We start from the raw sequence: 20774 nt of genomic DNA on the forward strand, positions 1-20774 counted from the left end.
AATGGATTATTATAAAATATTTAAGTTGAAAAAAGAAAAAGGATTGCTACTTACTACTAGTATAGTACCTATCTGATAATTTAACTATAATAATGATGAACAATGATTAATCAAAAGGGTTGAGAAAGTAAGAAAACAGAATCTGGTCTGTCCAAGTATCACACGCAAAACCAGCCCAATAAGAACTACGCGAGCGATTGGTTCGAGGCTTTATTAATTATTATTATTTTATTTATTTATTTTTTAAAATTTAATATATTATTTTTAAAAATAATTTAATATATGAGTTGAAATAAAAGATATATTTGTAGTGTTATGCGGGAAAGAAAAGAAGAATTCTATTCTATAGAAGAACCAAACCATACCATACGAGAAGAAACGTTGTTTTTCGATTGCACTGTATTTGTATAGGCAAAGCCAGCGAGAGAGAAAGGCCGGCCTAGAGATACGACCTGATCTTATTCGCTGGCCAACCCAACCCAACCCAACCCACCCCAGCACTATCAGATATCTTCAACTTCTACGACTCCTTTCTTCTTCTCTTCCTTTAAATACCAAACCAACAATTTAGTCCTTTCTCTCTTCTCTCCCTAATCCACAATCCATAATTCGTAATCCATTTATTATTTTCCCTTTTTTACCCCTCCATTCGTATACCCTATTATTATTATTATTATTATTATTATAATATGAAGAAGAGAAAAGATCAGACCAACCCCATAACCTTCGGCGCAACCATCTACCGTCGTCATCGCCGCCTCCACCGCCATCTCTTTCAGCTCGTCTCTGTTTTCTCCGCCTGCATACTCCTCTTTCTCGTCGCTTTCTCTCTCCTCGTTCCCTCCCCTATTCTCCACCATCGCCTCTCTGTAAATTTTCTCATTCTCCCCTATATATATGTATATATATATATATATATATATATATATGCAATTTGTATGTATATTCAAGTTCTTACGGCTAACTTTTTTTTTAAAAAGAATATTAATGGCAACGTGGAACGGGAATCCTATTTTGATCAGAAGACTGAGTTTCATGTTCCGGTACGTTTTTTTCAATCGGTCTCTGATATGTGTTTTTCGATAGCTCTTGGTTGCTTCCGGTTATATACGTGATGCAGGTATTAACGAATTTAAATTTGTGATTGGACTTTATTTTTTTTTTTTAGACTAGTGGTGAGAGTTTAGGTCGTGATTTATGGAGCTCGACGCGATCGGAACTGTACTATGGTTGCAGTAATGGTAGCCGAAACTTCATGAGTAAGTGTCTTCGATTGTTATTCATTTTTCGTCTTGAAAATGGTTTACTCGTTAGGAATTGAAGATTCAAAACAAGAGAATTAGCTATTACTTGTACCATTTTATTGATTTTGGCTCTGTTTAGATACTCTGCATCAATCGTAGGAATTCAATTCAAAACTAATTTCTTCAAGAATTTTGAATCATTTTTGGATTAAAAAAAATCGTTTGGATTTTGAATTTAGTGCGAAATTTTGTTCTTTGGATATTGTATAGCTTCGGATGCGAAAACGAATCCTAATCGATACCTGGTGATTGCTACTAGCGGTGGCTTGAATCAACAAAGAACAGGGGTAAGTTTCTTTAGCTTGGTTGCAATTTTTTTTTTCTTTTCCAACTTCCAAATTTCTTCTGTAATTGAAGAACTAATTTACTTTAATGATGATAATGGTCCCCACATTTGATGTTTTAACTTCCATCGTATAGAAAATAAAGTCCCTAAGAGAAGATTGGTATTTTTTTTCCTTTCTGGTAATTGAATATTAAACGTGTTCCTTTTCACCTGAATTAACAAAAATCCGCAAACGCATGTATATGACTAGAAAGCATCGACTTCTCTTCGGTAGAAATATCTGTTTGGAAACTCTTGATCTCAATTGGACAATTGATATTCTTATACTGAAAGAAAATGAAGTTAGTTTCCGGCTGTGATTGCAGATAACAGATGCTGTGGTTGCAGCTTATATCCTAAATGCCACTTTAGTTGTTCCCAAGTTGGACCAAAAATCTTTTTGGCATGATAGCAGGTTTGTTTTATAATGCCACTTTAGTGTTGTTATATTTGGTTGACTAGATGCAAAGATATATTCTGTTTTTATTAATATGAGTTCGTGTTTGGTTCAGTAACTTTGCTGAAATATTTGATGTGGACCGGTTTATATCATTTCTCTCAAAAGATGTTCATATTATTAAAGAGCTTCCAATGAAGGGAGGGAAAGGTTTGACTCCACATTCCATGCGTGTTCCAAGGAAATGCACTCCAAAATGCTACCTAAATCGTGTTTTACCGGTTCTGAACAAAAGACATGTAAGTCGTATGTATAATTTTTGGAGCAAAATCTTAATCGAGATTTCTCGGCTTGAAACTTCTCATATGAAAGTGAAATCCATTTTAAGAAATAAGGGAAATTATTGTATTAGTACGTTTGTATTCTTCAGCATAATTCAATTCCCGTTCGGTTTCATACTATTCAAAAAATTTCCAGTGCAGTATACAGGATAAATGTCCATCTATACGCCGGTTTATAAGATAACAAGTTTTGCACTGTGAAGATTTTTATATTTAAACAAAGATAGAAATTGTTTTATCACTTTTACTTTATATATGTATTTCAGGAATTCAGGAATTCAAAAATTAAATATATAAATAAAACTATCATAGGTGAATGTGTATAGTGAAAATGAAAAACATGTAGCCATATTTCTTCTTTGCTAGCATTGACACTTTTACATTTACATTTTTCATGTACAGGTTGTTCAACTCTCTAAGTTCGATTACAGGCTTTCAAATAGGCTGAGCAAACATCTACAAAAGTTAAGATGTAGAGTTAACTATCACGCTCTAAAATTTACTGATTCCATTCTTGAGATGGGAGAAAAGTTGGTTGAAAGGATGAGGAAGAAAAGCAAGCATTTCATTGCCCTCCATTTAAGGTAATGTACAATTAGTTTGTGACCCTTTTTCGATTAATCATCTTTATGTTTTTCTTTTCCCTATGATACAACTCTGTATTGATACAATTTTAGACACTAGCTGTAATAGTTATTCACTCTGCATCCTAATTATTTAGGCAACAGCTATGTGATACGTAGAAAACAAAAATGTTCTTATCTGTCTATATTTCTTTAATGCGCAAAAATCTGCAGTTAAGCTTTTATGACAATAACTTGTTAGATTAAAATTTAATTTAGATGCATAACAATCCTAATGCGGAATAAACAGATTGTTCCATAAAATTTAGAGGATCGAAATATGTGTACCTCTAGCTATTGATCTTGATAATCTCGATGTACAACTCTAAATCTACAAAAGAAAAAAAAAATGGAAATTTGAAGGAGTACATGGGCTTCCAAGCTTTCATTGACTTTTTAGATGGAGTTACTGAGTGAACAGCAAGCTTGGGACCGATATCCTATATATTTATAGGGAGAAACATTCTATCTTTGCCACATTTACATTTACAGAGGCTGAAATATTCTCTCAACTTAAATACTTAAATATTCCATCAGTTTAATTAGGAAATTCAAATTGGTTAACAAATAAATGTTGACCATTTAATATTAAATATTTTGTAACTTTGATATATATTAAATCAATTAATTCAAACTAATTTGTTTTATATATACCGTGTAAAAAAATATTCTAACATAACTTTTGCACTTTTTAGTCTAAAAACAAATTCAAAATGTAACGGGAAGGTTTGCTTACCATATTGTTTTGATCATAGATATGAACCTGATATGCTTGCATTCTCTGGATGCGATTTTGGCGGGGGAGATAAAGAAAAAGAAGAACTTGGTCTAATCCGGAAGAGGTGGAAAAGTTTACATGTGAGTCTTCAATAGTATCTTAGAATTTGTCATTTACTTGTTACATGTGATATAACTGATATCTCTGTCTTGGGGATATGTCATGCAGGTGAGCAATCCTGATAAAGTAAGAAGAAACGGAAGATGCCCACTTACTCCAGGGGAAGTTGGTCTTATGCTTAGAGCCTTGGGTTTTGGAAGTGATGTTCACTTGTACGTGGCATCAGGTGAGGTATATGGAGGTGAGGAGACATTGGCACCGCTCAAAGAACTCTTCCCAAACTTCCATACTAAAGAGACTATAGCAAATAAGGAAGAGCTGGCACCGTTCACATCCTTCTCCTCTCGCATGGCTGCATTAGATTTTATTGTTTGTGATGAAAGTGATGTTTTCGTCACCAACAACAATGGCAATATGGCAAGAATGTTAGCCGGTCGAAGGTACCAACAATACTTTGGTATTCGGGTCCTTTTTTTCTTTATCAAGTTGTACGTCATATATAGATTTTGTACGGTTAGTATTATTTTAAGAATCAATTACTGATAATTTCCATCTCACGGGAAGAAGAATGACCACCTATATAGGGATAGCATAGATAAATTTGCTCTTTCTTTTCTTAATTAGTTGCTTAAATATCTTCTTGTACTTTCTATTTGCAAACGATATAAGCAACACTAATCTGATCACTTGTTTGAAATGGTATAATCTTTTGCAGGAGATACTTTGGACACAAACCAACAATCCGTCCTAATGCTAAAAAGCTATACAAGCTGCTGGTGAACCGATATAACATGACATGGGAAGATTTTGCTGCCAAAGTTCGAACTAGTCAGATTGGATTCATGGGAGAGCCTAAAGAGATTAAGCCAGGCAGGGGTGAGTTTCATGAAAACCCCGAAGCCTGCATATGTGACGTTTCTGATAAAAATCCTGATGAACCAAGTCCACAAAATCGAAGTCAGAACATCCATCACATGGATAATAGTAATAACAAGGAAAATAAAAATAAAGATTCTAATGATGTGACAGATGAGCAGATAAGTGAGGATGAGCAGTTTTGGTTTGATTATTTGGATAATGAAACTGCGTTAGGGGGGAAAAGGCAGCCCAATGCAACGGATTTTGAAACAACTGCTATGATTAAATCTGAACAACCAGAACTGGAAGAGTTATTCTCAGACTGAGTGAGGGCAAATCCATTTTTCTCTGACTATATTCTTTTTATAGATTCTTTACCCCTTTTAGGTGATCCTTTTGATAGATTGCGATGAAGGAATGCTATGAAGGAGGATATTTCTTTCTTTTCACTGAACCTGAAGTGGCAGTGGCGACAGAGCACTTTGTACATAAAAGGCGTTGGCTGATAGATGAGCAGGTTTAGATAAACAGTGACTACACCTTTCCCTGAAAGATTAGATCTGATGTTGAAGCTTGTACATTCCAGTGGTCGTTATCGTTTGCCAGCCTTTGCTTTTTCATGGGAAATTCGTTTCGTAAGGCAGGGGTGTTTATATTACAGATTCGCATAACCAAAGTGTAAATTCTAGTTATTAGAAAGGTTTAAATTTTTTTTTTTTTGTTCTTTTACTATGTGAATACTAGAATTATGCTTTTGCCTTCTGATTTTTGGCAACATATAAGTCTCTTTACTTTACTTTTCACTCTAGGGAATTTTTTTTAATAGCTGTACAATCTTTAATTACAAATTATAGTAAACTAAGGCCTAAAAAAAATCATAATAAACTACATATATTGAAATTTGTACATTTCGGGTAATGAAGTCAGGAATCCACCAGCTGTGCTACAAGTGATGGTAAACTCTCTATACTTAACAGTTACAAAAGACACTTATTTTTTTTCTTTTAGTAAAGTTAAGGGGATTTTACAAGTATGTCCTTACCTATAATTTAGAAAGAAAAAAAATTAATATTTAAGGTAACATAAATCTTTAGAAAAATGCGGACATATTTGTTCAAGTTCAGCCAGCAAGAGTATACTAGAATAAAAATGAAGCTTAAATGAAATAGGGGAACTTTTCTTTATATTTCTTTCTTTGGTTACAAAGTTCATATCTCTTCGATAGACGTATGTATTCTTTATTTATAGGGGAGGAATCCTTCTACAACTAAAACAACTTGATAGCAAGAAAAAGTCAGGCCCGGCAGGAGATCATGCATGTCGTGTAGGTGGTTAGGTCTGATATTTAATATTCAAGTGTATTAAATTACAGGGAAGAACTAATTTTGTGCGAGTCTAAAATAACTCAAAATTTATAGGAAAAATAATACAATTCGTCAATAAAGTCATTTAATTAAAAGCTTAACATAAACTTGTAAGTCACAACTTATTAGCATCAAAATAAACATAATAGTGTAAGTTTCAACATCATAGAGATGCGTTATTGTGAATTAAAACAATTGTACTGTTGTATATTAACTGCCAATGTAATTAGTCTGTTTAATATTACTCTTATGTGGCTTATGTTGGAACTTTGTGTGAAATTTTAAAAGAGAGAAGTGTAAAGTGTGTGATGATGGAAAGAGTCCTACGTGAGATAAGAATATTGTTTTTATAAGGGTATATAATAGACAACCATGAGAATTGGGTTTGGGCATTAAGGGGCACCCAGTTTTGTGCGTATAGGTGAGGACTCACATACCTGACCACCGCACGCGCGCTGCTGACCGTGGCGAGCTGAGCGGGTGGTGTGGTGTCATACTTTATTTTTTGTTGAAAAAGTTATTTAATAAAATAAATATTTTTATTTATTTATTAATTAATTAATTTTAAACGTTTTATTAGAAGCAATTAATGTGATATGTTTTTAACTGCATATGACTACCATTACTCCCACGAATTAATCAACGTTTTCTTACTGTTTTATTTTTTATTGACTTCTCTTCATAAGTTCCATCAGAATTACGTGAGACAACAATTTTTTTAGAAAAGAAAAACTCGAATTTTCGAAGAGCAATTTTGAGGGTGTACATGAGCGATTCCTTTCGGTGCAGAAGGGTTTCGTATACAGTGGCTGTTTTATCCTAGGGACGGCGAGGTTGATAGGCTGTCGTGCACACTTAGGGCAGAGCTGCGAAACGTCTTAAAGAGAGCGACATAGTCCGCGACTTAACCAGAAATTTAATCGGTAATTCGTTCCAATTTTTATTTCAATTCTGAAATACAACTTATATACAAAAAATCTATATGTTAGTTATATCCTATTGTCAGGAACCTATCTTTATACATAGGAACTCGACACCAAATCATTTGGTAACTTGATGTATCTTTTTGAACAGAGCAATAAAGGTAAGAGACAGGTTTCCTCCGTGGAGTAGAAGAGGGTCTACACTGGACTCTATTTGAGCCATGTAATTTGACTAGTGTTCTTTTGTGCATTGTGTGTTTCTCAGTTGTTCTTGAAAGTGGCTGGTGTGAGTTTTGTGATTGCTAGTGTTTTCAACAAGTGGTATCAGTAGCTGGGCTGTTCAGGAATCTTGATTTTAGTTCAAGATTGGAGGTGAACAATCCAAGAAGATGGGAAACACTAAGTTTGATCTTGAAAAGTTTATTGGCAATAATGATTTTGGGTTGTGGCAAGTGAAGATGCGAACTCTCCTGGTTCAACAGGGTCTTTAGGCAGCTTTTTTGGGAGAGAAGAACTTACCAACTAGGCTAACGAAGAAGGAGAAGACAGAGATGTTGGAAAAGGCTCACAATGCTATCATCCTAAGCCTTGGAGAAAAGGTGCTTTGTGTTTGGTATTAAAAGTGTAAGTAAGAGTTACACAACTGAATGAGTATTTTTTAAAATATATTAATACTAGCCAGGTTCATACATATATAGATATATTAAATTACATACAAATAGATTAAAGATTACCTCTTGTAGTTTATCAACTGTACTCGAATTTTTTTGTATTAAATCAACGATCTTCCTATACAGATTTTGAAAGCTCACACCTTGATCTTCCAAATGTACTCAACACATGAAATCTAGAGAGATTTGATTCAAAGAAAATGTGTTGAATAGTTTTTCAGATTTAGGAAAAACTATGGATTTCTTTTGAGTGAGAGAGTCTGTGTAACGCCTTGGATAACCAAGACCATTACCATGTGTGTTTATAATTGTGCAAGACTTGCTAATCAAGTTATTTAGTTGAAAATGTGACCCTAAAGTCATAATCGAGCTAGGGTTAAAATATTTTGGTCATAAACGTATAATTTTTCATTTAAATAAACGTTCCGTATGTGGGATCCCAAAAACAGGGTTTAAAGAACAAATTTACAACTTTCAAAAGTTAAATACAAGCAAAGGCCATTCTAATGGCAAAATACACATTCTAGGTTTTCCTGTCCCTGTACTATCCCTCGACCGTGGCAGACGAGCAGTTGACTATGTACATCCTGCCCCCAGAGCTCTCCAACTCAGGGTTGGTCCACCTTACCCTTGCCTTTACCTACACCACATAGCACCTGTGAGCCAAGGCCCAACAAGAAAACCATATAGCATAGCATAAACAATACAAATAAACAAAGGATCCATAAGGCAGTTAACCAGGTATTCAACATGTTATGGCAGACACATAATCAGTGATGGAAATCAACGAATCACAAGCCATAAACATCATATTAACAATAGTAAGCATATCATAATCATCATACAATACTCAGGGCACCCTCTATTTAACTCACTGACTCCGGCTCGCTTAGGCCGAGCTTAGTGATTATTTAGTTGACCTCAGCTCTTAGTGGCCGAGTCGCGTCCTATGCGCAAATATCGGTCCTGGCACTCTTAGGCCATTTATTTCATGCTCACATGGCATGTCATAATCATACAACATTTGCATTCAAATATAGGGAATCCTAGTCCCAACACAACCACACAAAAGGGTGTAGTTTTCTTACCTTTAATTCCAAGCAGAGAAAGTGAAATGGTTCCGAGCACAATCCTTAGCCTCGAGCCTTGGCAATAAACCTAGTCACAAGGGCCAATGGGTATCCATCAACTTCCAATCAAAATAGAATACCTAAGAGACAGAAACTAGCCCCCGGGACCTCACTTTCTACTAAATCGGGTAGTAGAAATTGTCCTAAGCGCCTAGGTTCGAACCCCCGAGCTCTACCAATTCTTGAAACAATTCTAATGCTAAAATCCTCAGGCGGGTTGCGACTTGGCTTAGTGGGTCACAACTTGCCCCCAAGTCAGAGAGCAAGCACCCCAGCAAAAAGGGGAGGCGGGCCGCAACTTGGCCTAGTGAGTCGCGGCGCACCCCTAAGTCAAAAGCATCCCCAGGCCAAAATGGCCACACGCATCGCGGCGCATCCTGGCTTTGTTGTAGCGCGCCCCCTTCGAACCCAGAAAATTTGGGTTTTCCTCCTCCTCTTTCTCAGCCAAGAATACCCAATTGAACCCATAATTTTCCCTATCAATTCCCCCCAATTTAACACTAAACCAGCCACAAATTCAAGAGTTAATTACACATTTTTAATCATCAAAACCTTGGCTACAATACTAACATCACTGTCTCAACTCCACCATAATCAAACACTCCAAAAGTCTAGGCTAAAACTGCTCAAGAACATAGAATTTACCTAAATCAACTCATCAAAACTCAAAGATTAAGACAAAAGCTCTTACCTCAAATTGGAGCTCAATTTTCCAGTTGAATCCCCAAGCTTCTAAGTTGAATTTCTGACCTCCAAGCCTCAGCTTAACCTTTCCTTCAATTTCCTTCTTGAAAGCACTTCAGCCCAAGCTAAGCTTATGCCCCTTTTGCTTCTTAGCTTCAAATTCCATCAAGGGAGAGTGAGAGAGAGGAAGTACGTGATAGATGAGAGAGGGTGAGCTGAGAGCTTTCCTTTAGCTTCTAGTTCTCTCTATTTTCCCAAGTTTGAATATATCCCTTCAAATAAAAGACCATTTTGCTCTCCCATAAAACACTTAATCCTTTAATCAATCTAAGGGTATAGTAGTCATTTGCTTCCAATCCCGACTAATTCCTCAAGTGTTCCTAACATTTATCAATTAATCTCGTCATTTGATTAATTACTAATTATTTATCCAATGTCTAATAATCCTCGATATATTTTCTAAATTCCTGAAAATACCCCCAGGCTCCCCCCCGAGCCGAGTATAAATCACTACAGTGACTATTTCGCCAATCCTCTCACTAGGACCGTCTCGAGCCATGTTCTGCAAATATATCCACATAATAATGTGGTTTGAATAATTTATTACCTATAATCACACTTATGCCCTCAACGGGCAAAAATTACAAATATGTCCTTATAAGCTAAACAATGCCCACATGCATATTTAATTCTCATAAACATGCAGTTCACATATCCACGTAATCATATAATCATGAATTTAATCATTAAATCACACATAAACTAATTATGCCCTCCCGGCACGCTAATCAAGGCCCTTAAGCCTTATTAGTGATTTTGGGTCGTTACAACTATCCCCTCTTACTGAGAATTTCGTCCTCGAAATTTACCTGAATAACTTGGGATAATGATCCATCATTGCTGATTCAAGCTCCCAGGTCGCTTCCTCGACCTTGCTATTCCTCCATAACACTTTAACCAGAGGAATCGTCTTGTTCCGTAGAACCTTGTATTTCTTGTCTAAGACCTGAACCGGTCGCTCCTCATAAGACAAATCTGTCTGCAATTCCAGGTCCTCATACTTCAACACATGATTTGTATCCGAGACGTACTTCCGAAGCATAGAAACATGGAATAAGTCATGAACTCCCAGCAACGATGGTGGCAGAGCTAACCTATAAGCCACTGTAACATCCCAAATTTCCTAATGTGGTTTAGTGCCCGGATTAGGGGGCCGGGAGGCAATAATTGAATTGTTATGTTAATTATATCATAATATAATTATGCTTGCATGTTAGAAATATATAAATATGTGTTTATGTGATTGAGACCACATTATTATGTGGATATGTTTGGGTTACTCGACGTGAGGCGATCCCGATGAGCAAGTTAGCAGAAAAGTCACAATGAGGTTTTATACCCGGCTCGGAGTGAGCTTGGGGGTATTTTAGTAATTTAGTACATTTCCAGGAATTAGTGGGCAATGGGAAATTATTGGTAATCATGTGAGAATATTGGAGGTAACGGGAATCATATGATATAAGCTGTGGATAGCGGGGGTTTGAGACAAAGGACAAAATTGCCCTTGTGATCACTTGATGAATAGGCTAAGGGCAAGGGGAAAAATAGTCAAATATGTCCAAGTATAGGAGTTGGAGGGCTGGGAACGTATCTGAAGGGTTAGCAAACTCAATTCTCAGCAGTCCACTTACTTCCTCTCTATCTCTTGAATTTTTGGAAGAAGTTTGGGAAATTGAAGATCAAAGCTTGGGAGTTAAGGTGCTAAACTTGGGGAACTAGAGGATTAGCTCAAGAGGATCAATATAGCAGAGGTAAGGTCTTTAATTCAAGGTTTAATTATGAAATTTATGTGGTTATTGACTGAAGTTTAAGGTTTGCATGTTTGATAGTAAGGGAAAGAATTTTGGGTTGTTGATGGGTTTTTAATTCAGTGTTTTAGTTAGGTTTTGCTGCAGGAAGGAAGTATGTTGAGTATGGGAATTATGTTGGAATATTGGGAGAGAATTGGGTGGTTTTTGGTTGGGTTCGGCTAAGGGAAAAACCCAGAAAATCTGGGTTCGAAGGGCTGGGCCGCGGCCTTGTTCTTGGTATGCCACGACCCTGCGAAGCAAGAAGGAGCCAGGAGGGCTCAGAGGCAGAGGTGGGCGGCGGCGCCTTAGGGGAGCGCCGCGGCGCGTGTTGTTTTCCAAGGAGGCCAAGCCTCTGACTTAGAGGCGGGTCGCGGCATGGGTCCTTAGGGCCGCGACCCTTAAGGGGAAATTTGGCCCTAATGAGGTTTTTAGGTTGGGAACTTAACCATTTGGGCTCGGGGTCGATTATACTTCTTTGTTGAGTGGAACTCGATGTCCCTGAGGCTAGGATTTGGTCCGGAAGCTTTTATTCTCCAATTGTTGATGGAATTCTTTATAATGGTTGCGACTAGGGCTACGCTAAGGGATCAAATCGGGGATCGTACTTAGAGGGGCGTCGTTAGTACTTGCAATAGGATTGAAGGTAAGAAAACTGCACCCATTACATGGATGTGTGATTAGAGTTTAGTCAATGATGAGTAAAGACAGGATTAAGGCTTTGGCTCTGTTGATGAACATGATTATAATTATGTTTGTGAATGTCTGAGTAGGTACACTAGAATGCGCATAATTAGGGTTATGCCCATGACTGCTATTTGAATGTATTATAATGCATTGCAATTGTTGATATGAATGCTATATAAGATATGTGGTTGTCTGTTATGACTGGGAAGCACGGTTTATAAACCAGAGGGTTATTAGGTTGTCAAATGGGGATCGACTTATTAGTCGAGGGCATAATGGACTCGAGAGACTCGTCTTGTGAGTAGAGAATCCTAAAGCTTCGACTTACAAGTCGGAGGCATGTGAGGCTTGAATTATAAGTCAAGGACTTAAATGACTCAGTTTATAAGTTGAGATTGGCATTGTGCACGTGGAGTGCAGGCCACCGTGGCTGGGCCACCCTGGGAGTGCAACACACACTTGACTGGCTCGGATGCCAACAAATTGAAAGGAAGTGCGGCACGCGCTTGCGTGACCCCATGGTTGCCAACTTGTATAGTGCATACGCCTGTTTCAGTTATTACTATTTGATAGTTATATTACGTTGTGAACTGTTCAATGTGTTTTCTTGCTGAGTCTTTTGGCTCACAGGGGCTTTGTGGTGCAGGTAAAGGTAAAGAGAAGCTCAACCAGCCATGAGTCGGAGGACAATAGTAGTGACATGTACATATGCAGTCCGCTCGACCATCACGACCGAGACGTTCAAGGGAACTAGGGATGAACTCAACTTTTGCTGCTTAGGTCGGCTTATTTTGTAACTTGAGTGTTGTAATCAACTTTTAAACTATTGTTTTTGGGATCCTGTGTAAGAAACATGCTTTTAATTTAATGAAAATACTTATGAGTTGACCAAAAGTTTTCATACCTAAACCAGAGTGGCTTAGTCACACATTTAGTCCAAATGACTTGTTTAGAAAGTCCAGCACTGGTTTAAAACACACTTGGTAATAGACCCTAATTAGCAGGGCGTTACACCATCTGCCCAATCCTCTCCAGGATCTCGAAAGGTCCAATGAATCTAAGGCTCAACTTGCCCTTCTTCCCAAACCTTCTCACCCCTCGCAGTGGTGAGACTCACAGAAACACGTGGTCCCCTACCTGGAACTCCACATCCCTACGCTTAAGATCAACGTAGCTTTTCTGTCTGCTCTGTGAAGCAAGCATTCAAGCTCGGATCATCTCGATAGCCTCATTAGTCTTCTGAACCATGTCTGGTCCCAAATACCTCCTCTCACCCATCCCATCCCAATGAATGGGTGATCTACATATCCTCCCATATAACATCTCATATGGAGCATCTCCAATCGTTGATTGGTAACTATTGTTATACAAAAATTCAATCAACGAGAGATACTTACTCCAAGAACCCTCAAAGTCTATCACGCACGCTCTGAGCATGTCCTCCAATACCTGAATCGTTCTCTCAGACTGTCCATCAGTCTAAGGATGGAAGGTCGTGCTGAACTTCAACTAAGTCCCCATAGCCTTCTACAATCCACCCTAAAACTTGGAGGTAAAGATAGGATCCCGATTTGACAGTATAGACTTAGGAACCCCATGGAGACGTACAATCTCTCTCACATACAGCTCTGCATACTGATCCACAGTATAAGTCGTCTTCATTGGCAGATAGTGAGCTGACTTGGTGTATCTGTTTACTATCACCCACACTGAATCGTGTAGCCCCACTGTCCTAGGTAAACCTCCCAAAAAATCCATCGTAATATCCTCCCATTTCCACTTGGGAATACCCAAAGGTTGCAGTAACCCTGCTGGTTGCTGATGCTCAGCCTTCACTTGCTGACAGGTCAAACACTTGGCCACGTACTCCACCACATCCTTCTTCATCCCAGGTCACCAATACAACGTCCGTAGATCCTGATACATCTTCGTGGTGCCTGGATGGAGTGAGTACGGTGTAGTATGGGATTCATCCAATATCTCACGTCTAATCACCATATCAGTCGGAACATAGATCCGACCCTGATACTGTAGCAAACCAATCTCAGAGATGGAATAGTCCTTAGCCACTCCTGCTAAAACTTTCCCTCTACTAACTGACTCTCCTTAATCCGCTCTAGTAGGGTCAACTACAAAGTTATATTGGCCAACCGGTCCACCACCAACTCTATCCGTGCTCTGGACATCTCCTTTGCCAATTCTCTCGATATCTGAGTAGATCTAAACAACTGTCCCGGGCCTCTCCGGCTCAATGCATCCGCCACTATATTGGCTTTTCCTGGGTGGTAAACAATGTCACAGTCATAGTCCTTTACCCACTCCAGCCAACGCCTCTGCCTCATTTTCAGGTCCTTCTGGGTGAAGAAGTACTTCAAACTCTTGTGATCGGTGTATATCTCACACTTCTCTCCATATAGATAATGTTGCCACACTTTTAGTGTGAATACCACCGCTGCTAACTCCAGATCATGGGTAGGGTACCGCTGCTCATACTCCTTTAGATGCCGTGATGCATAAGCTATAACCTTCTCATTCTGCATCAATACGCATCCCAAATCCAACCTCGATGTGTCACAATACACCACAAATTTTCCTTCCTTTGAAGGAAGACTCAACACAAGTGCCGTAATAAGCCGTCGCTTCAATTCTTGAAAGTTATTCTCACACTTGTCTGACCAGACGACCTTCATATTCTTCTGTGTCAAATCTGTCATTGGTGCAACAATCTTCGAGAACCGTTCCACAAACCGCCTATAATAACCCACTAATCTGAGGAAACTCCTAACCTTTGAGGCGTTCCTTGGCCTCGACCAATCTCTAAATGCCTCCACCTTAGATGGATTTACCTTAATCCCATCCTCACCAACAATATGTCCAAGGAATGTCACTTCTGGTAGCCAAAACTCACACTTCTTAAACTTGGTGTACAATCAGTGCTCTCTCAACCTCTGCAAGACCTGTCGTAAATGTTGTTCATGCTCTGCCTTTGAACTGGAGTACACTAAGATGTTTTCGATGAAGACAATCACAAACTGATCCAAGAAGTCCTTGAACACCCTGTTCATTAGGTCCATGAAGGCTGCTGGGTCATTGGTCAAACCAAACGACATGACCAAAAACTCATAATGCCCATACCTCGTTCGGAGGGCCGTCTTTGGTATATCTTCATCCTTGATCCTTAGCTGGTGATAACCAGATTGAAGATAAATCTTCGAGAACACCGTCTTTCCCTACAGTTGATCAAACAAGTCGTCAATCCTTGGTAGATGGTACTTATTCTTGATGGTCAGCTTATTCAACTCCCTGTAGTCTATACACATCCTCAGAGTCCAATCCTTCTTCTTCACAAACAAAATCGGAGCACCCCATGGCGAGTAACTAGGCCTGATAAACCCCAAATCCAGAAGCTCCTATAACTGTATCTTCAATTCTTTCAGTTCCGTCGCTGCCATCCTATATGGTTCCCTCGATACTGGCTCTATCTCTGATGCCAACTCAATGAAGAACTGAATCTCCCTGTGCGGCGGCAGCCCTGGTAAATCCTCAGGGAACACATCCAAGAACTCCTGAACTAATCTGGTCTCTCCCGGCCCTGTTGGAAAAAATCTAGTAGTATCCACCACACTAGCCAGGAAACCTATACATCTTCCCTGTAATAGGTCCTTGGCTCTCAGCGTTGATATCATGGGTATGCGGGGTCCACATACCGCACCCACGAAAACAAAGGGATCCTCTCCCTCAAGCTCAAAAGCTACCATCTTCTTCCTGCAATCAATGGTAGCCTCATATCTGACCAGCTAATCTATCCCTAGAATCATGTCAAAGTCCTTCATACCTAACTCAATCAAGTCTACTGATAGCTCCCTACCGCCAACCATCAATAACAGTGCTCTAATCCATCTTCTAGAAACTACCAGTTTCCCTGTAGGCAATATAGTCCCGAACCCCGCGGTATAATACTCACTAGGTCTACACAATCTATCAATCACCATACTATAAACAAATGAATGTGTAGCACCAGAGTCAATCAATACAGTAAAAGGAGAGCCAGCGCTAGAAAGATGACCTGTCACCACCGAGGGACTAGACTCGGCCTCTGCCTGTGTCAAGGTGAACACTCAAGCTGGAGTCAAGCTGTCCACCTTCCCTGCTTCCCCTTTCTTCGCTGTTGGGCAGTCCTTTTTTAGGTGTCCCACCACCCCGCACACATAATAGGCCTTGGCCCGATTCGCCCGAATGGCGTCTTCTGCACGTCGTGCACTCTGGGTAGCTTCTCCATGTATCACCGCCTCCCTGGCGGCTACCCTGAACACCCCAACTTCTCCTATCAGGACCAGCAGTGGTCAAAGTGTCAGGGGTCTTCCTCTTCAAATCACCGGGGCCTCCGCCCTTACCAGATCCTGGGTATGGAGGGACCGCCCTGCGAACCTCCCATCTAGCAGCATTCTCCCTCCAAATCTTGTTTTTCGCCTCCTCAGCGATAAGAGCCTTCTCAACAGCTTGGGCATAAGAGTCCCCCCAAGTACTGTTGTAATTCTCACATCTCGGGCTATCATAACATTAAGCCCTCTAATGAATCTGTCATGCCCATCAAACTTCACAAGTCTGTCAAACTTCAGAGCATACTATGTAACTGTCATATTAACCTGTACCAACCCCACAAATTCATTCACCTTCACTGCCCCGACGGAAATGTTATAATACTTCTGACTAAACAAATCCTTGAATCCATCCCAACCCAGAGTAGTAACATCTCTAGTCTGTGATGCCACTTCCCACCAAATGCGAGCATCCTCTATTAGCATATATGTGGCACAGGCCACCCGGTCATTACCTTCTTCCCTCATGAAATCTAGGATAGAGGTAATCATACTCATCCACTATTCAACCTTCAGTGGATCTGGTCCTCCCTCGAAGGTTGGAGGATGCTGCCTCCTGAACCACTCATACACTGGCTTCCACCTATTCCCAACCTCAAGTGCTTGAACAGGTGGTGCCATAACAGGTGGCACAATAGGTGCAGCACTCCTTGACGGAGCCTGCTATCTCAGAAGACAGATCTGCTCTTTCTGACTCTGAAGCCGGGCTTGCATGTCTGCAAGTATCTATTGCCAGTTCTCAGGGGCTGGCGGAGGGTTTTGGCCCTGATCATCATCTCTAGTCTCAGACCTAGTGCCGGCTAGTCGTATAGATCGCCTTGGACGCATAGCTATCCAAGTTAATGTGCAATAAATGACTCGGCGGTCAGACTATGATGACAGGGTAACAATCTTTCCATGACCCACCATTGGAACTCAACCAATAACAAGCAATCAAGATATAACAATTATCCAAATATTCATCCACATGCAAGAGCAATGCTAATAAGCATGCCTCAATATCATCACACAACAGTCAAGGGCCAAGCCTTATTAGTATCTCATGCTCCCTATTAATCATACAGATTAAAGCATTCATTTTCCTTTTAAACACTTAAGCACATAAGCATGAATATACAATTACCAAACCCTGAGTTGAGCTTGTCTTTAGTGGCGAGTGTACATGTCCAGCCAGTCTTTAGGAACCCTTAAACCTAGACGGCTCTGATACCAAGTTGTAACGCCTTGGATAACCAAGATCGTTACACTGTGTGTTTATAATTGTGCAAGACTTGCAAATCAAGTCGTTTAGTTGAAAATGTGACCCTAAAGTCATAATCGAGCTAGGGTTAAAATAGTTTGGTCATAAACGAATAATTTTTTATTTAAATAAATGTTTTGTACATGGGATCCCAAAAACATGGTTTAAAGAACAAATTTACAACTTTCAAAAGTTAAATACAAGAAAAGGCCATTCTAATGGTAAAATACACATTCTAGGTTTTCCTATCCCTGTACTATCCCTCGGCCGTGGCGGACAAGCAGCTGACTATGTACATTCTGCTCCCAGAGTTCTCCAACTTAGGGTTGGTCCACCTTACCCTTGCCTTTACCTGCACCACGTAGCACCCATGAGCCAAGGCCCAGCAACAAAACCGTATAGCATAGCATAAACAATACAGACAAACAAATGATCCATAAGGCAGTTAACCAGGTATTCAACATGTTATGATAGACACATAATCAGTGATGGAAATCAACGAATCACAAGCCATAAACACCAGATTAACAATAGTAAGCATATCATAATCATCATACAATACTCAGGGTACCCTCTATTTAATGCATTGACTCCGGCTCGCTTAGGCCGAGCTCAGTGATTATTTAGCTGACCTCAGCTCTCAGTGGTCGAGCCGCGTCCTATGCACAAATATCAGTCCCGACACTCTTCGGTTGTCTATTTCATGCTCACATGGCATATCATAGTCATACAACATTTGTATTCATATATAGGGAACCCTAGTCCCAACACAGCCACATAAAAGGGTGCAGTTTTCTTACCTTTAATTTTGAGCGGAGAAAGTGAAATGGTTTTGAGCACGATCCTTAGACCTGAGCCTTGGCGAAAAACCTAGTCATAAGGGCCAATGTGTATCCATCTGTTGGTTTTTATTGATCAAATCAGAGATTATGCGCAGCGGAACAACAATCAAATTGTCAGATTAATCCCATAAGATTTCTAGATCTACTTCTTCACACTCATATATATATTGAATCAAGGACAAGAATAGAAACATTACCTCAGGTCCTTCCTTGCTGCTATCTTTTCGTATGGCTGAATCCTTGAGATCTCACACCAAGATCTTCCAAAATGTTCTCAGTCACCCAAAGAACGAGTGTGGGCTCACTATACAAATAATAGGCAATAACTATTTATCAGATATTCTCAACACATGAGATCTGATAAAGTTTGGACCTAGGTTTTGTGAAGAACAATGACCTTTGTTTTGTCACTGATCTTTTTCTCTCAGAGAATCCTAGATATTTTTCTATCCCTGAAAACTTACGTTCTTTGAAAACTGATATCCAATATTTAATAATATCCAATATATTAAAATATTTGTTATTTTAAACAAATTCAAAATAACTGATCAGTTATCAGATTTTTGTTTAAATAATAATATTTAAATCAAATCAAAATATCTCATTATTTATTTAATATTTAAATAACTAAAATTGTGGAATCAAGAGACCAAGTCTATCTCTTATGCGTGTAGCACAGTGCATGTGCACTGTGCCACACGTGTACCACATGCATGTGCATGCATGTGATTTTTCCCAATTTTTATTATTATTTAAATACCAAAAATCCCAAAAATAAATTAATTCAAAATTAATTATATTTTTGTTAAATCAAATAATTAATTAATTCTTAATTAATTAATTACACATAATTAAACAATAATTATGTTTGATACATAGAAAAATATTTTACTTATCACATAAGTCCTTTTTACCCATTTTTGTATTTGCCTTTGACAGTGATTGTTTGAGCCATTCTGGGGACCATAGACCTATAACATTAAGCTCCAATAAATTGAAACTAAATAATTAAACTCTTTAATTATAATAGTTAATTTATTAATTCTGATATTACTCCACTATAAATTCATAATTGCACTCTTTATGTTATAGATATACTTTTACAGAAATATTTTTCTTAAGTCGTCCATTGATATAACCATCTTACAATAGTTCAACCCTCTAATTAATTAGTTCATAAATTAGAATGGAAGAATTACCATTTAACCTTTCTAATTTACTTCTTATTCCTTAAGTACCATTAATTCACTAGTGAATAATTAATCTATAATCTAATTATAGATTTGAGCTCAAAATCATTCAGTTCCAGAATTAACCCTTAAGGGAACTAATATACGATCCGTTAGGAAAGATTAGATTCCGTGTTGTTGATACATGTTCCCAGCCATCCATGATATTAAATCTCCAAAACAAAAGTTATTAGCCTCATTCTTTGAAGAGACCTTAACGAGTGAATCAAAAGATTTAATAAACATGAACAGGAGTTCATGAACACTCAGGATTTAGGTTGATCTATAAATGATCATCAGTTATGATATGAATTACAAGTCTTTGTTGTTAAATGGTTTTTGGATAAAGACTTTAATTCATATCGGTCCATGTCATATATAATCATATTATATAAAGCACCTTTACTGAGATGTCTTTCCACATCAATAATCCGAATCTAGATTATTTGTATCATTATGATACTCAGTAAACCGTACTTACAACTCCAATTAAAGAATTCCATAACTTTAATTTGTCGTTGTTGACCATTTTTATTCATTCATGTGATCTTAATTCTCTCGTACTAATACAAGATCACATCCTCAATAATGAATATGGAATTTTTCTGATATTTACAAAATTATTCAAACAATAATTTAACAATCTAAATATGACAATAATAATAAACCATTGTATTTATTTATTTACAGAAAAAACAAATGTCTTTACATGCTTTTAGGACACACTCCTAACACCATCAACTTCCAATCAAAATAGAATACCTAAGAGACATAAACTAGCCTCCAGGGCCTCACTTTCTACTAAACCAGGTAGTATAAATTGTCCTGAGCACCTAGGTTCGAATTGCCGAGCTCTACCAATTCTTGAAACAATTCTAAGGCTAAAATCCTCAGGCGGGTCATGACTTAGCCTAGTGGGTCGCGACTTGCCCCCAAGTCAGAGAGCAAGCACCCCAGCCAAAAGGGGAGGCGGGCCGCGACTTGGCCTAGTGAGTCGTAGCGCACCCCCAAGTCAGAGGCATCCCCATGCCAAAATGGCCACACGCGCCGCAGCACCCCCAGGCTGGGTCACGACGCGCCCCCTTTGAACCC

General features: G+C 38.7%; 1 protein-coding gene across 1 annotated transcript; it reads left to right on the forward strand.

The window, feature by feature from the left end:
- The first annotated feature begins 351 nt into the window (after positions 1-351).
- Positions 352-5489, forward strand: LOC133792873 (protein ROOT HAIR SPECIFIC 17-like). Its single transcript, XM_062230757.1, has 10 exons — positions 352-869; positions 981-1043; positions 1169-1259; positions 1515-1591; positions 1956-2044; positions 2142-2325; positions 2770-2951; positions 3746-3848; positions 3937-4268; positions 4544-5489. The coding sequence occupies exons 1-10, from the start codon at positions 690-692 to the stop codon at positions 5010-5012; spliced, it is 1770 nt and encodes a 589-aa protein (XP_062086741.1). The 5' UTR covers positions 352-689; the 3' UTR covers positions 5013-5489.
- Positions 5490-20774: the final 15285 nt, after the last annotated feature.

The sequence above is a fragment of the Humulus lupulus genome, chromosome 1, assembly GCF_963169125.1.
Source record: "Humulus lupulus chromosome 1, drHumLupu1.1, whole genome shotgun sequence".
In the NCBI taxonomy this organism is placed as follows: Eukaryota; Viridiplantae; Streptophyta; class Magnoliopsida; order Rosales; family Cannabaceae; genus Humulus; species Humulus lupulus.

What these genes read in the sequence shown, in the direction of transcription:
- LOC133792873 (XM_062230757.1), top strand. Translation starts at nt 690, where the DNA reads ATGAAGAAGAGAAAAGATCAGACCAACCCCATAACCTTCGGCGCAACC. An exon ending in TCTTTTTGGCATGATAGCAG is followed by an intron (nt 2,045 to 2,141) that starts GTTTGTTTTATA and finishes TGTTTGGTTCAG; the next exon opens with TAACTTTGCTGAAATATTTG. An exon ending in TTCATTGCCCTCCATTTAAG is followed by an intron (nt 2,952 to 3,745) that starts GTAATGTACAAT and finishes TTTTGATCATAG; the next exon opens with ATATGAACCTGATATGCTTG.